Raw genomic sequence first — 14,416 nt, forward strand, 5'->3', positions numbered from 1 at the left:
ACTGAGGGCTCCAGTAATCGACAAAATTCTGCGTATACAGACTGCGTTTAAGTATACGTTCTGCGTTCTCGACTAATTTCAGCTTAAAGCTGAAAAAATAATAATAAATAGNGGGAGATAAGGAACGCTCCTAATATGGCGGAATTAGAGCGAGAAGTTGCCAACTGATAACACCTGTTTTATTGCATCATGATGGTTGTAAGTAAAGCTGAAATTAGTCAAGAACGTAAACCTACCGGTACGTAAACCCGAGTCAGCTGACACGATCTGTCTTACCAAAGCGTCATGTAAATGAAAACTCAACACCGCAGAATTTTTCTGTAGTTGTAGCCCGTAGCGCAGAAATCTGCGGAATTTAGATTTTTCCTTGTCAGCTGATTTCTCCTTCCTTCTTTAGATGGTTGCCACTTCGTCAGTTTTACAGATGGTAAAAAAGTTATAAGTTCCTATTCAAAATATGTTTAAAATATTTGAAGTTTACTATTGAATAAGGTTTTAAAATCTATTATAGCACGAAAAATTGTAGTTGAAAGGGTAAGTTTATGAAAAGGCATTGATGAGTGGCAACAGTGTAGTAAGCAATACTGAGGGCTCCAGTAATCGACAAAATTCTGCGTATACAGACTGCGTTTAAGTATACGTTCTGCGTTCTCGACTAATTTCAGCTTAAAGCTGAAAAAATAATAATAAATAGATAAAAATTAAGATCGGTAGCACTGAAAATAAGCATGCCGATCTTGTCAAAATTACAACAAACACGTCGCTACTGATAACACCTTGTTATTATCCCATCATGCGTAATGACTTTCGATTTTGATAATTTTTGACAAGCAATGTGTGTGAAGAAATTGAAAGGCATAACTGATTGTGTGTTGTCAGCGAAAGGAATTTGGCTACCGCTAAAAGGATTCGCGGCAACACTGGTCATTTGTAGGGCGTACAATGTTGTCTATCCCGATTAAGGGCACCATAATACAGCCCAAAAATTATTATGATATTTTTAATTTCAAGTAATTTTTAATTAAGTAAAATATCTTTGACCTTAAAAAAACTATCAACAACTAAATATATTTTAGTCATCTTACGGAAAGTTTTAAACACATGAATATATGGTTATAAAATTTATAATTTACAAGAACAAAAGGGAAATTTCTGTGAGTTGACATGACTTACGAACCTTAAAACGTTCTGTTCCTGTGTGTGTTTGTCATTGTGTTGCAAATTGTCGAGGTGTTGTCGATCCGTTTAAAGGCACGTAATTTTTGTGTTTTCCTTTGATCAAGGTAATAAAACATTTTGTGTGCGAATTTTCCAAAAATAATGTGCAAATTACATTATATCGAAAGGGCTATAAATATGCATATTTTGGGCAAAAGTGTCGCAAACGTGCATAAGCGCCCGCTGTAGCTACAGAGCTAAAGATCTACAAAAAATTACATAACTCGGATTGCGGCAGGAATTTTAGAAAAAATATTTAACAAAATGTTTATAATAACCATTTGCATATTTATACAAATAATTGTCCACCTCTTAGCTTGCTGACATCATATAATGCCATCTAATCACCAGTGTTCGTTTGTAATTCTAGTGTAGAGAATACATAGTCAAACAAGATGCGCGTCACCTCGTCCCTGCTTGGAGCCCACTTTGGCAACTTGGCCAAGGTACATGGCATTGTCACCTATAAATTGTCGCCATTTGAACAGCGTGCGTTTGCTGGCGCGATAAGCAAAGGTTTGCCCAACATTTTCAGACGCATCCGTTCCAATATTTTTATTGTGACACCGCGTAAGTTATGAAATCTCAACTTGAATTATTGAATTGATTTATTATTTGTGTGATTTTATAGCTTTCATTGTTGGATACTTGATCTATGACCTGACGGAACGTGAACACCACCACTTGTCTCGCAAGAATCCCAAGGAATTTGAGAATGATGAATAAACGGTTGTTTAAATAAAACCACACACCACAAAAATTTTAAATTAAATACATCATATGTAGTTTAATTTGAAAAGTAGAACAAATTTATGCAGCTTATTAAATTTTGTGGTTTATTTCAATCTAAAAACTATGTAACTTCTCTTGTCTATGAAAATAGGCTTGTATTTAACTTAAATATTTATATACTGGATTTATATAACTTATATAATTTAAATTCTCCGAATAGCTTCCTAGGGTCGTATCCGTTAAGCTAAACAAAATATTCCCCAAGTGTTAAATGAAAGGATTCGTGTTGGTGAATGTCGATCTGCCTTAACTACCCAGTATATAATTTCAGGAGTTAAAAGCCCTTCCGATAGGCCTTCCTGAGAATCAAGAGACCTTCCACTCTACATTCCTTTCTCCTTTATTTTTTGTATGGAGTGGTACAAATTGAAGGTCTTCCTCTTTCGCTACCCATAGGACGTACTTCAAAGGCCTTTTGGTAGAGTTCTTTTAAGTTTCTTCTTTAATTTATAAAAATCATACATCTTTGAAGTATTTGCTTAAGGTTTATAGAAATATGTGTTATTGTAATATAAAATTTTTATTGGAATTCATTTGTAATGTTAAATAATTAATCAGCCTTATCATGAGTTTAATTTTCCCCGAACCGGTTCACTTTTTACTTTTGGTTTCCATGGTTTTACTATGGACGGACGACAAAGTACTTTTTCAGCCCTTCTTGGGTAGGCCTCTTAGAATGACTTCACTTAAGAAGGCCTACCTAAATTATCTTTATTTGTGGCCCATTGTATGACGACTGAAAGCCGATGGGCAACTGCATATTTACTTAAATTCGCAATACGTATCGCAACTGGTTATTGAGTCTAATAGCAGAATTTCCTGTTTCCCGCTTTTCACGATTTTGGTATATGTTTACATAAATTGTTAAACACATGGGAGCAAAGTTAGTAATCACTTCGAAATGTACATGTCAAAAAAGGAAATGTGGATCCTGTTTGCCCTTTTCTGTATTCTGAGATTAGTTGCTATACATAATAAAAAGTGCGATACCGGTTGTTGTTGTTGTATGAAGCGTGCAGCCTCCACCGGGTCGATTCACAGGGACAAAGCCGTTAAGGTTGTCGGGTTTTCCGGGCATGCGAAGAGATGTTTCGAGTCATGTGGGGTCTCTCCGCATGCCGGACACTCATTTGGCACATCCGCATTCAGTCTACTCAGGTATGAATTTAACCTGCTGCAGTAGCCAGAGCGAAGTTGGGCACTTGTTGTTCTATCTCCCGAGACAGATGAAGCTCCGTCTAGTCTATGTCCGGTGGTGATGTGCCTAGAACGTCATTCACAGGTCTAGAGTCTACATAACTCGAGACTAACTCCCTGTGAATGCCGTTCAGGGCCAGTCGGTAAGCTGACAGGTCCAAAGGCTGCTTGATGAACCTCTGGACTTCGCCCGTCAGTTCGTATAGATGCCTCCTGACGTGCCTAGGCAAGGGCTCATCTGCAAGCAGCTGTCTGTTCGGGTGGCCACATCTGTGGCTCCCGATCAGAAACTCCAGGCTTGAGGTCCAGGCTGTTTCGGGCAGGAAGAAGATCAAATACGTACCAATTTTCGCTCTCTACTACCCATTTTGTTGGGTACGCGAATAATTTCTGTGCTGATTTGCCCACCAGCGGGATCACGTTGCGTACGGCCTAGAGCCTAATGTTTCTGTAATTGGCCAGTTGAATAAAAATTTCTGCTGTGTACGTCATTGCGTGAATTTTCCGTGTGTCACCCTGTAGTAAACGTAACGTAAAGCACACATGACGTATTGTGTCAGCTGCTTCAACAAGTCAAATTTTGCTTTTGTCATTTAATAAAATTCTTGTTTTTTTAGCAAATTTTTCTACAATAATTTTGGCGGATTCCTAAAAGCCACAACAGTGGAAAATTTATTTATATAAGCTTTGAAAGTGGTCACAAATACTACAGAACGGTTCTGCGCATTTAATAATTTAGATAAAGCATCTGCAGGACAATATCGGATGAAATTGGATAGTAGTACAAGATGGAAGATTGCTGCAGTAACGAAATGCGTGGTCAAACGTTTCATAATCTGTTGAGATCGGTGCTGGATTCGAAAATCATCAACATACAAGTATTCACCGTAGCAGTAGGAATCCTCTTTATTGTGATTTTACTTAAGAATCGTTTCCGAAGTTTTTGTGGCACCTAATGGTAACAAAGAAAAAAAGAAGGTGGGGTTTGGTGTGATGCTGGAAATGTAGTATTCAAATAAATTAATATTTCTTAGATACCTATGTCAACTATAGTTTTTTGTTTCCAATTACAGCTTTTGCATAAACCATACAATACATTCCCAGGGAAGAAAATTCACATAGTGGTTGAAATTCATGTCTTGATTGGAAGAATATAATGGCTGCATTTCTTTATTCATTCTGATCTTTTGGAATAACCTTTTTTGTTACTTTACTTTCTGTTTATTACGGCTGTGAAATTGGATTATTCGGAATGTATGTATAAAGAAACGCAGCCAATATAAATGGTAAACACATAGTATGTGTATCAAGCTATAATGTTTGGATATGAAGACGGTAAAAGAGCTTTTTTTGGCTTTGCAGAGACATCCAAAAATTACAGTACGTTTACAGACTCGGACGTCAGTAAAATACCATTCGCTGGAGAAAATGGGTGGTGTACGGAATTACAGCCATTCCCGCGACAGCTGGTTCTACGTACCGGAATGACTCGGGGTTTTGCCCCTCAAAAGGCTGTTGTTTCGGCATTCTAACCCTGTTTAAGTCGGCGAAATCTCCTAGGGCCTGTTGTTCAATGTCTGGTTAACTCAAATCGGAGGTAGAAGCTCAAAATACAATAACTGCTTTATGTGCATGATGCCGAAAGCATCGATAATGATGTTTAACAGGGAGGTAGTGATAACCAGACAATGAGTAACCGGCCTTTAAACGTTGTTCGTCCATAGGGAAACGTCTGCTACGCTTTCTTCAGCTGAAATCAAGTCAAACCCTGGGCCAGACACCCTACACTTGCTGCGTATGGCAGGGACGATTACATCTCGATTCAAAAAAATTCAAGAACCGACATTCGTTTTTTCCTCAATTGGTCTACGGTTTACCTCTTGGAAATTTTGACAGTTCATTTATCAAAATGATAAATTTATCAAGTTTATCAAGAGTTTATCCTTTTGATGAAGACCCCCTATATAGAGTTATGGCTAATACAACAAAAACTCCAAACATCGGAATTCCAAACTTTATTGAAATTTCCATAAAGAATTTGCACTCCTTAATTACTGCTTTCAGGAAAAATTTGAGGACGTATGCAGTTTTAATTTTTTTTTTTCCAAAACGGGTAAATATAGTTGGCGAAAACAAGAAAAAAGAAACTAAAGAGCATCCGTATTGCAAAAAAATATACATAAAACAAAATTTTTTTCATTTGTGATAAAAAAAAAATAAAACAAGTATGAAAGTCTAACTTCGGGCGGAGCCGAACATTAAATACCCGGCGCAAGTGTTAAATATATGTTTTTACCTTTCCGAAAGCTACCGCTAGATGGTAAGCAGAGGTGTATCAATTTTGAGTAAATTAGCGTCCTTAAATTTCGAAATATTGAAGTTTCAAGCATTTCTGAAATTTACCGTTATATGAAAAGCGGACGTAATTTTGTCGGATTTCAATAATTTTCAACTCGTTGTCGATTTCTCTTTTCATTCTGATCATTTATGTATACATTTGTCTATATCTCTCTCGATTCGTTTAGCCTGTTGCAAACAACCGTTATGTGAACAAAGTTATAATGCCCTTGCGTACAAGTGACAATGTTGGGCATTACGTTCATAAAAATGGCCATTAGTGCGATTCATGAAACATCGCAAAGGGCGATGTTACGCAGACGATCATATCGTCGTTTAAAGTACAAAACCGCGTATCGTCATTCTGCAAAACCGCGTAACTGAATTAGCTGCCAAAAAGTGGATTTGCGCACTCAAGCTCTTGGCTCAATCCTTATCCATTCGTCTTGAAATATACTGGCCAGGTAAGCGATTGCTTTATAAAAAAAGCTTTTAAAAAGAGAACCATTTTGAAATATGAGTGTTTTTACTCTCTAGAAGATAATTTACATAATTCACATACGCGGTTTGGCATTTTGTTGATACGCGGTTTTGTATTTTAAACGACGATATGATCCCTGGTCACGATGTAGAGAACAAAGATGGCGCCGATCTCGGTACCGCTATTCCGGTCTCAGTGAATTTGACAGAAGCGCTGTTTTTATGACATCACACTTGTGCATCTTGTTTACGTTTTGCTTGCAACATTTTTTCTTATTCTTCCATTCTTGCTCGCGTTTTGGCATTTCTGCAAATGCACCAGTGTGACGTCACACAAAAATTATTATCAAAAATCCTCTCTGATTGGCGCAATCTTTTATTCTATGTATGGGCTGTTTTTGCTTACGCGTAAAAGTACATTTAGCTCTAAATGCTACTATTGTGTACATTTATCCATACAAAATTTGTCACCTAAATGAAAAAAGAGGAAATTTTGACGGATCAAAGTAAAAATTTGACATTTCTCGTGGTGAAAACGAACGTCAGAATTTTTACCTAGCTCATGAGGCTAGGTAAAATTTTGACAGCTTATAAACATGTATACACATAATAGGTTCATTCCTTATCCTTTTGGACTAAAATCTGAAAAGTGTCAAAATGCCAGAGCGTAAACAAAATGCGCTCACTAAAAGAGAATAACAGGAAAAGTAAAGGAACGCAAAAAACCAAATTTTTAGTCCAAAGAATGGCAACAACAAAGCTAACGTCAAATAAGAATGGAAATGTATGTACAAAACACATTCACACAAGCACAAGNCGTATTCTTTAATTTCCGTTAATTTAAATTCAGTTGAGTTTGACACTTTTCAGGATTTTGCCAGAAAAAATTCTTCTGACTAAATCTGACTACTTCGGACTAATGAGAGTCACTCTCACTGTGTGTTGCTCTCTCATTTTTGCTGTCATTTCCGAGTTAAGGAACGCTTTTTGGACTAAATCTGACTACTTCGGACTTTTTCTGACTATTTCTGGGAGATAAGGAACGCTCCTATTATTGCTTGGCGGTAATAAAGAGGGAACATGAAAATGAAAGCCGAAAAAGCTCAAAAGAAGCGTGCGTTACTTATTTTCAACTTATTTTGAACTTGTAAAATCTCGCTAACGAATGGAGAGAACACGCACTTTTCGTTCATAAGGATATTCATATTGATTTTTCATTAGATCCAGAAAATAATAGGAAAAAAGTTTTTGAATTAAAAGATTCTTCAGGTTAATATAAGTTTCCCAATTAAAAAAAATTATATCTGCATTACTAATATAGCCCTTTTCTAATACTTCAGTAGAGCGTATATTTAGTAGTTTAAAAATGTGTAGGACTGACCTGAGGACCAGATTGAGCACTGATATAGTTGCAACAATAAAAATTACGGTGATACTTTGTTTGAAACGCAAGAGCAAATGTACCAATTGAATTGGAGAATGTTATTAAATTTTATACTAAGTATATGTAAATAGTATGCAGTACACAGTACTCATATCTGTATTAAGAAAATTTTGAGTAATTTGTTCGAATTTTGAGGATTTTTCATTTTTTGTTAGGAATTTGGTAATTTTTTTGTGGTAACACTGCTTACACAAATCAGGGCTCGAATCCTCACATACGATATCGTACTACTCGTCACGTAAAAAACACCTTTTTCGGATTATGACATACGTGAACGTACTCTTTGTCCCATTTAGTTTTTACTGCCTGACGTATCACGTAATTTTCTTTCGTATCGTTTTCGATCCGTGAACGGATGTTACGATTCGAGCCCAGATCGCACTTAGTGATGGCAAACAAAATTTAATAATCGAAAGCACTCGATTAATAATTCCAATTAATCGTAAGAAATTAACCGATTGGTCGGCAGTTTCGATCAAAATCGAAAATTAATAAAAATTCTCTGTTTTATTTAATGATATATTTCTTGTTAAATTGTGGAAGCTTGCGTCATGAATTCAGTCGCAAACAGATTTTTTATGCGGGAAATCAGTACGTTAGACTTTTTCATGCTAAAAAAATCAGTACTCTTCAGTACATTTTTATTCAAAGCAAAATTATGAATTTAAGTAACAGAAAATAATTTAAAACGCGTTCTTGTTTTTAACAATATTTTGGTATATACATAAATAAAACATAGTTTATAAAAAATAAAAGTATCGTTAATTTTAACATGAGTATACACATCATTATACACCGAAGTCAATAAATTATTTTATATTTGATATTTTTGAATAGCACTAATGAGATCATTTCCATCTTCAGTCTTTAAATAGTCGAGGGATTCTATACATTTCATTTTAAAACTATTTTTAATTTGAATTTTACTTTAAAAAATTGTATTAGAAGCCGGTTTCGCTCTTTGCGCCAGGAAGCAAATTTTATACTCTCAGTTGCTAAGTTTGAGTGTGGTATTACAAAAAAAAAAAATTACATATTTCAAACTGTGAAAAAGTTCTACTATTTAAGGACTTCATCTATATTTCCTCATGGCTTAAATTCATTTTTTCAACTACGAAAAAAAGGTGAAAGACTAAGAATTCGCTGAAAAGAGTATCTAACTTTATGTCTTGTATGCAAAACTCTTTTACAAGGTCAGTAAAATGTAAGTTATAGGCAAAAGCCATTCGAATCTTCAAATTTGTTGTTATTAAACTGAAAGTTATTTTCGAGATAACTAACAACATTCGACAAACAAACGTCAGCCGTACTTTGAAATAATTTAAGCTGCATCGTATTATTGCATTTGGAATGCGGCGATATGCCCATAAAAGGACAGATCATTTTGTCGTATTAAATTCTAGGACATACCAAACATTATATGAAACATGTCAACTGTCGACTATAATTAAATTATTTTCTTCTTACTTTTTACTGTACAGTTTAAGGAAGCTCGAACGTTATGTAAAAACCTTAAGAAAATCGTAAAGTATTTAGTTTGAAAATTCAGTACAAATCAGTACAAATTTTGCAAAATCAGGTACATTAGCGTACTGATTGAACAAATGAATAAAATCAGTACAAGAGTTGAAAAGTCAGTACTGTACTGATAAAATCAGTACGTCTGGCAACCGTAAGCCCGTGCCGAAATTATAAGCGCACCACAAGATGTTTTTTTTGTTATTTAATTTTAGGTTTTTTTTTATAATACAGCTTATTATTTAACAAAAACCATATAAATATAAATATACCAAACTTTTGTGCAATAAAAAAAATATTCAGCAAAAATTCGAGCCTTTTATTAGATTTCTTAGAAACATTTTCAGTATGCAGTTTTGTAACCCATTCAATATTTATAGAAACAATTGCATGATTGCAGTATCACTTACCATTGATTTTTGAAATTTTTTTTTACGGTGATGCTTGTTTTCTTCCATATAAAAAAGCGTTGGAAGAAAACGCGCCACACCGCATTTGGGAAATAAAATGAAAATATGTGGATACCTGTGTTGTGATTATACCCGAGCGCACTTGCGCACAAGGGTATATTAATTTTGTTCACATAACGGTTGTTTGTAACAGCCAAAATGAATCGAGATAGATATAGACAAATGTATACATAAATGCTCAGAATGAATAGAGAAATCGATTAAGCGGTGACTGTCTGTCTGTCCGTCTGTCCGTCCGGCCGTGTACACGATAACTCGAGCAAAAATTGAGATATCTCAATGAAATCTGGTATGTAGGTTTCCGTTAATCCAAGGTAGGTTGGTATTGAAAATGGGCGAAATCGGACTGTAACCACGCCCACTTCCCATATAACGGTAATTTCGAGAAATACGAAAACTGCGATATTTTAGTAACTACTGAAGGTAATTCACTCAAAATTGATATTTACAATAATTTCCAGACAAAAAATACGAATATTATAAATTTTTAGAAAATGGGTGTAGCCACGCCCACTTATGGTTACATGTGTATATCCTGGCAACCGCTGCACCGATTTCATCCAAACTTGGCACAGTTGTTGGGCTTGGTACAGCATACAGCATTTTTAAAATCGGACAATAACTACGCCCACAGTCCATATAAGGGCAATTTAGAGATATACGGAATCTTCGATAAATCAGTAAATATTAAAGCTAATTTATTCAAAATTGACGCTTGCAACAATTTTTTACCAAGAAATACGATTATGGTAAAATTTTGGGAAATAGGCGTGGCACCGCCCACTTATGATCACATGTATGTATATCGGTAACCGTTCTACTAATTTATACCAAACTCGGTATTTTTATTGTGCTTGCCACAAAACGTTGAAAATTATTGAAATCGGACTAAAATTACGGCCGCTTTTCATATAACGGTAAATTTCAGAAATGCTTGAAATGGATCACCTTTGCGAATATATGGGCTTTTAAAGCAAATTTTTTATTTCTCATTCGTCCGGTTAAATTTTTGTAAATCCCACATTTTTGTGACAAATTATGCGGTTGTCCGGTATGGCTGAAAAAAAACTGGCAACACTGCTCCGCCTAAGCCATCCAGAACACAGAACCCACATCAAAATTTACAAAGAAGTACACAGTTAAAACCGAATATATTAATAAACTAGTGCTCGGGAATTTAAAGTATTTATCTTAAATTAAAGCTTAATCCTTTGACTACACGTGCATGTTAAAATTTTTAGATTCGGATCACGCCCTTGGACACAACAACCGAAAATCATTGTACAAATAAATAAACCGGATCCAAGTTTATCGATAAGGGGGAACAGAGATTCTTCTTTGTTCGTTTATATAAAGCAATGGATAAAACTATACGTATATGCGAAAGGCAAATTTATCTGTTTAATTGAAACCCACTAATATTTCCTGCAAACACACATCGACTTATATCTTTTATCTCGCCCGACACAGTATTGTTTTTGTACGAAATTACGAAAAAAAGCTGTCCATTTCTTACTGGTTCGTTTTCAGGCATGGCATTGTTATGAATTTCGAAAGTTCGAAAATACGATTCGAATTACAGCATTCCATGTCTACGATTCGTTGCAGTTGCAGAATAGGGCTGATACATTAATTATTTTCACAACCTCTCATAATTTGTACTGCAAGGTTACTAACAAATATTAAAACCGACTTGGCACCCTGAAATTGTGCTTATGGAAAATGAAATAATGCATATATGCAAAGTTTCGGTGGAAAACCGAAATAATTCATATGAAAAAAAAACGAGATAATGCATATATGCACAGTTTCGGTTCAAAACCGAAATAATGCATATGGCAAAATCCGAAATAAAGCATCATGAACAGTTTCGGATGAAACCGAAATAATGTCTAAATGCATAGTTTCCATATCGGCGTTTTCGGTGCCCCGTGGAAAAGCCGTATTAAATATTATTGATTAAGGCTAAAAGCGTTTACACTGTTCAACTTTCACAGGCGGTTAGGTGAATGAAAAGGTTACATGATTTAACTGGACAATGTAAACGCCTTTTGAATACAATGATTGTGTACGATTAGGAAATAATAATATTCTGGGGGGACAAGGGGGAAATTTTTGCTCAAAAGGAAGACAGAGAAGAACTATATTTTTGAGTAGGCCAAATCACATTTGAGGAGAACCATCCTCCCCAAAGGAGGACGGTTGATCCGCTTCAACTTATGGCCTGCTCTGGCGTTATGGCACACAGAGAGAAGACCTCTGAAAAGAAAACATTTATGTATGTATAATGGAAAATTAATGAAATTAATGTCATGCATTTGTATCAGAAAATGCATTTGAATACGGTTAAATGGATTGCATGTACAAATATATTACGCAATAAAGTAATTACGAGTTTAATAATGAAAGAAATGACCTAATTTTTTTGACCCTATTCTTTGCATTTATTCGCGTGCTGCGTGTACTTCATAAAGGGAATTGCTGCAAGATAAATTGCTAACCAATAAAAGTTTACGTAAGTCGTATGTAAATGAAACTCTAGACCATTTATGGACCGGCATACTCGTACATATTTACAGGGTTATCCAACTCGAGTCTGGAAAAGTAAAGCCTTGCTTTACATACTCAATTTACCACAGAGCGAGGATGAGTTCGAATCGACGTCGGTCGCGTGTTGTCGTTTGGGTGAACTCGAAACGAAGTCGTTTTTTCCGACGTCGTTTTTCCTCGTCGAATCGAAGCCGTTACGACGCACAGTGGGGCAAAAAAGGTTGCTGTGGACAAATCAATTTTGAGAGCCCAAATATGAACCGATTTGAAGTTTCTTGTTTTTTTAAATAAAAGATATTTAAATTTCGCGTCGATCTATTCATGGCGATTTTTTTGAAAAGCTCTAGTTTTTTAGTTATCTATGCTGAAAAATGGAAGAAAAAAAATTTTTACGTTTGATTGCTTCCACTTTTTTGGAAAATACTTGAAATTAATTTCAAATGTCTGCAATTATTTTAAAAATTATTCATAAACATTTTTCCATAGGATGCATTTAATTAAAGGATGCATTTTGTTTGTTATCTATACTAATATACATTTTGAAAGCCGTTTTTTTTTCGTTTTTTTTTCTGTTCGAAAAACTTGAGAACAGCTGCACCTATATTTTTGGAATTTTGTACATCGACTCAAGACTATCTAGGGATGATAATAGAAAAAAAGCAATTTTGGTATATCAAGAAGTCGTGGCACCTCCCATACAAACTGAACTTTTCACACAACATGTCTCTGGAAGTATTCTTCGTAGAGTGCTGCAACTTGGTACAGAGATATATAATATCAACGCCAAACTCATGGGAAAAAATGGGAGTTATTGAAAAACGGGCCGTGGCACCTCCAATACAAACTTAATTTCTCACATCCCATACACATTCTAATGTGAGAAATTGAGTTTGTACATCGGGTGCCACGCCCGTTTTTCAATAACTCCCATTTTTTCCCATGAGTTTGGCGTTGATATTATATATCTCTGTACCACAGCAACCTTTTTTGCCCCACTGTGCGACGTCGGTCTGGTGAAGTCGTTTGGGTGAACTCGAAACGACGTCAAATCGAATTCATTTTTTCCATACAAAATTTTCACTCACAGCTATAAAACTACTTTATATTTTTTCTTTTAATTTAGATTGCATTTTTTTTTATAAATATTGCACACAGCTTGAAATTGGATTTATATGGTTTTTATTAAAGATCGTTTTTGCGACCCGCCGACGAACTGTGCTTTTCATCCGACGGCGAGTCGTTGGCGAACAAATTCTTCACCAGAACGAGTCGGAGAAGACGTCCTTACGAAGTCGTTTGGCAAATTGGGTATGTATTTTTCTGGAAGAAATGTGGTTTCAAAAAAACGCGGCCACATGCACACACAAACCTCCGCCAGTTACGGCTCAATTACGCGGAAGATTTGCAGTATACGTGATTTCGAGATTTGGCGCGAAACCGCGAACAACGCCTAAATTGTGGATCAATTGGAGGACAATATTAGTACGTGAAGTTATTGCCCAAATTGTGTGAAAAAGTCGTCGGAAATTATCTCAAAAGGATTAAGTCCTGCAAATAGTCAAAACTTTGTTCTGAAATAAAAGTACTATGGACATTTAAATATTCCGCTTTTTTTTAACTTTACTTTCCCTATGAGAAAATGGATTACCCTGTACATAGTACGAATATATCTAAATACATAGATGTACATATGTACATATATATGTACGTATGTACCTAAACATTTTTACAGTGGAGTATGTCGTTGTTCAACATTACCTGATCATGCCAATGCACATTAGGTCAAATGATTACTTTTTCTGTGCGAAATTAATAGCGGCTAAAATATTGCATTATTTTAATGTAAAAAGATGGCAAACTTTAAAACAAGTGTAAAGGCGTAAATAAAATGTTAAACAGACTTGGCTTTCGTAAAACAGACTTTACTGCTTTTTTGAATGTTCAAATGATGAGTATATGTGTTTAGGTAGTACTCAAAAAGATTGTCCAATTAGCTTGGTTTTGACACAAGTTATTTTCAAACCATACTCAACCCCCTCCCCTTTAAAATGAGCTACATAATAAAATAAGTATGGGTCACATGTACATAAATAGTTTCTTCTAGCGATTAGTTATGGCATTATCGAAATTCCTAAATTAAAAAAAATATATATATTTACTACATGTCTCGCAGATATGTTTTGAGGTGAGATTCCTAAAGCAGTTAGTCTTCATAACACACTTCATTTTAACTTGAGGTTTCAGTATTTCCAAGTTCTCCACCGACATTATTTATATTCAGAATACAAGTGTTGCTTTGTGACACATTTACCAAAAGACCCCGGTAAATTCTTGAAAATAATACGAATGTTAACGAAACTAATTTGTTAAGAGAATGTTCAAAGCTCTATTCACTTTGAGTAAAAAAAAA

The 14,416-nt window shown here is 35.2% G+C and overlaps 2 protein-coding genes and 1 long non-coding RNA gene across 5 annotated transcripts in view; 2 read left to right on the plus strand and 1 right to left on the minus strand.

Moving 5' to 3' along the window:
- The window catches only part of LOC108378464 (uncharacterized), a 22,486-nt gene that overhangs the window by 4,789 nt on the left and 3,281 nt on the right, over positions 1-14,416 (minus strand). The window lies entirely within an intron of this gene.
- Positions 1,168-2,074, plus strand: UQCR-Q (Ubiquinol-cytochrome c reductase ubiquinone-binding protein). Of its 3 annotated transcripts, none has more exons than XM_017634744.1 (3): positions 1,168-1,251; positions 1,589-1,788; positions 1,850-2,074. In XM_017634744.1, the coding sequence occupies exons 2-3, from the start codon at positions 1,614-1,616 to the stop codon at positions 1,942-1,944; spliced, it is 270 nt and encodes an 89-aa protein (XP_017490233.1). In that variant the 5' UTR covers positions 1,168-1,251; positions 1,589-1,613; the 3' UTR covers positions 1,945-2,074. The 3 variants fall into 3 exon arrangements, with proteins under 3 accessions (XP_017490233.1, XP_017490219.1, XP_017490225.1); XM_017634730.1 differs by having other exon boundaries at positions 1,171-1,283; positions 1,850-2,072; XM_017634736.1 differs by having other exon boundaries at positions 1,185-1,283; positions 1,535-1,788; positions 1,850-2,064.
- LOC108378453 (uncharacterized) lies at positions 3,763-4,259 on the plus strand. The gene has a single exon (XM_017634755.1). The coding sequence runs from the start codon at positions 3,996-3,998 to the stop codon at positions 4,161-4,163; it is 168 nt and encodes a 55-aa protein (XP_017490244.1). The 5' UTR covers positions 3,763-3,995; the 3' UTR covers positions 4,164-4,259.

This window comes from Rhagoletis zephyria, unplaced genomic scaffold (assembly GCF_001687245.7).
Source record: "Rhagoletis zephyria isolate East Lansing unplaced genomic scaffold, Rhagoletis_zephyria_1.1 Rzeph_scaffold_00116, whole genome shotgun sequence".
Lineage (NCBI taxonomy): Eukaryota > Metazoa > Arthropoda > Insecta > Diptera > Tephritidae > Rhagoletis > Rhagoletis zephyria.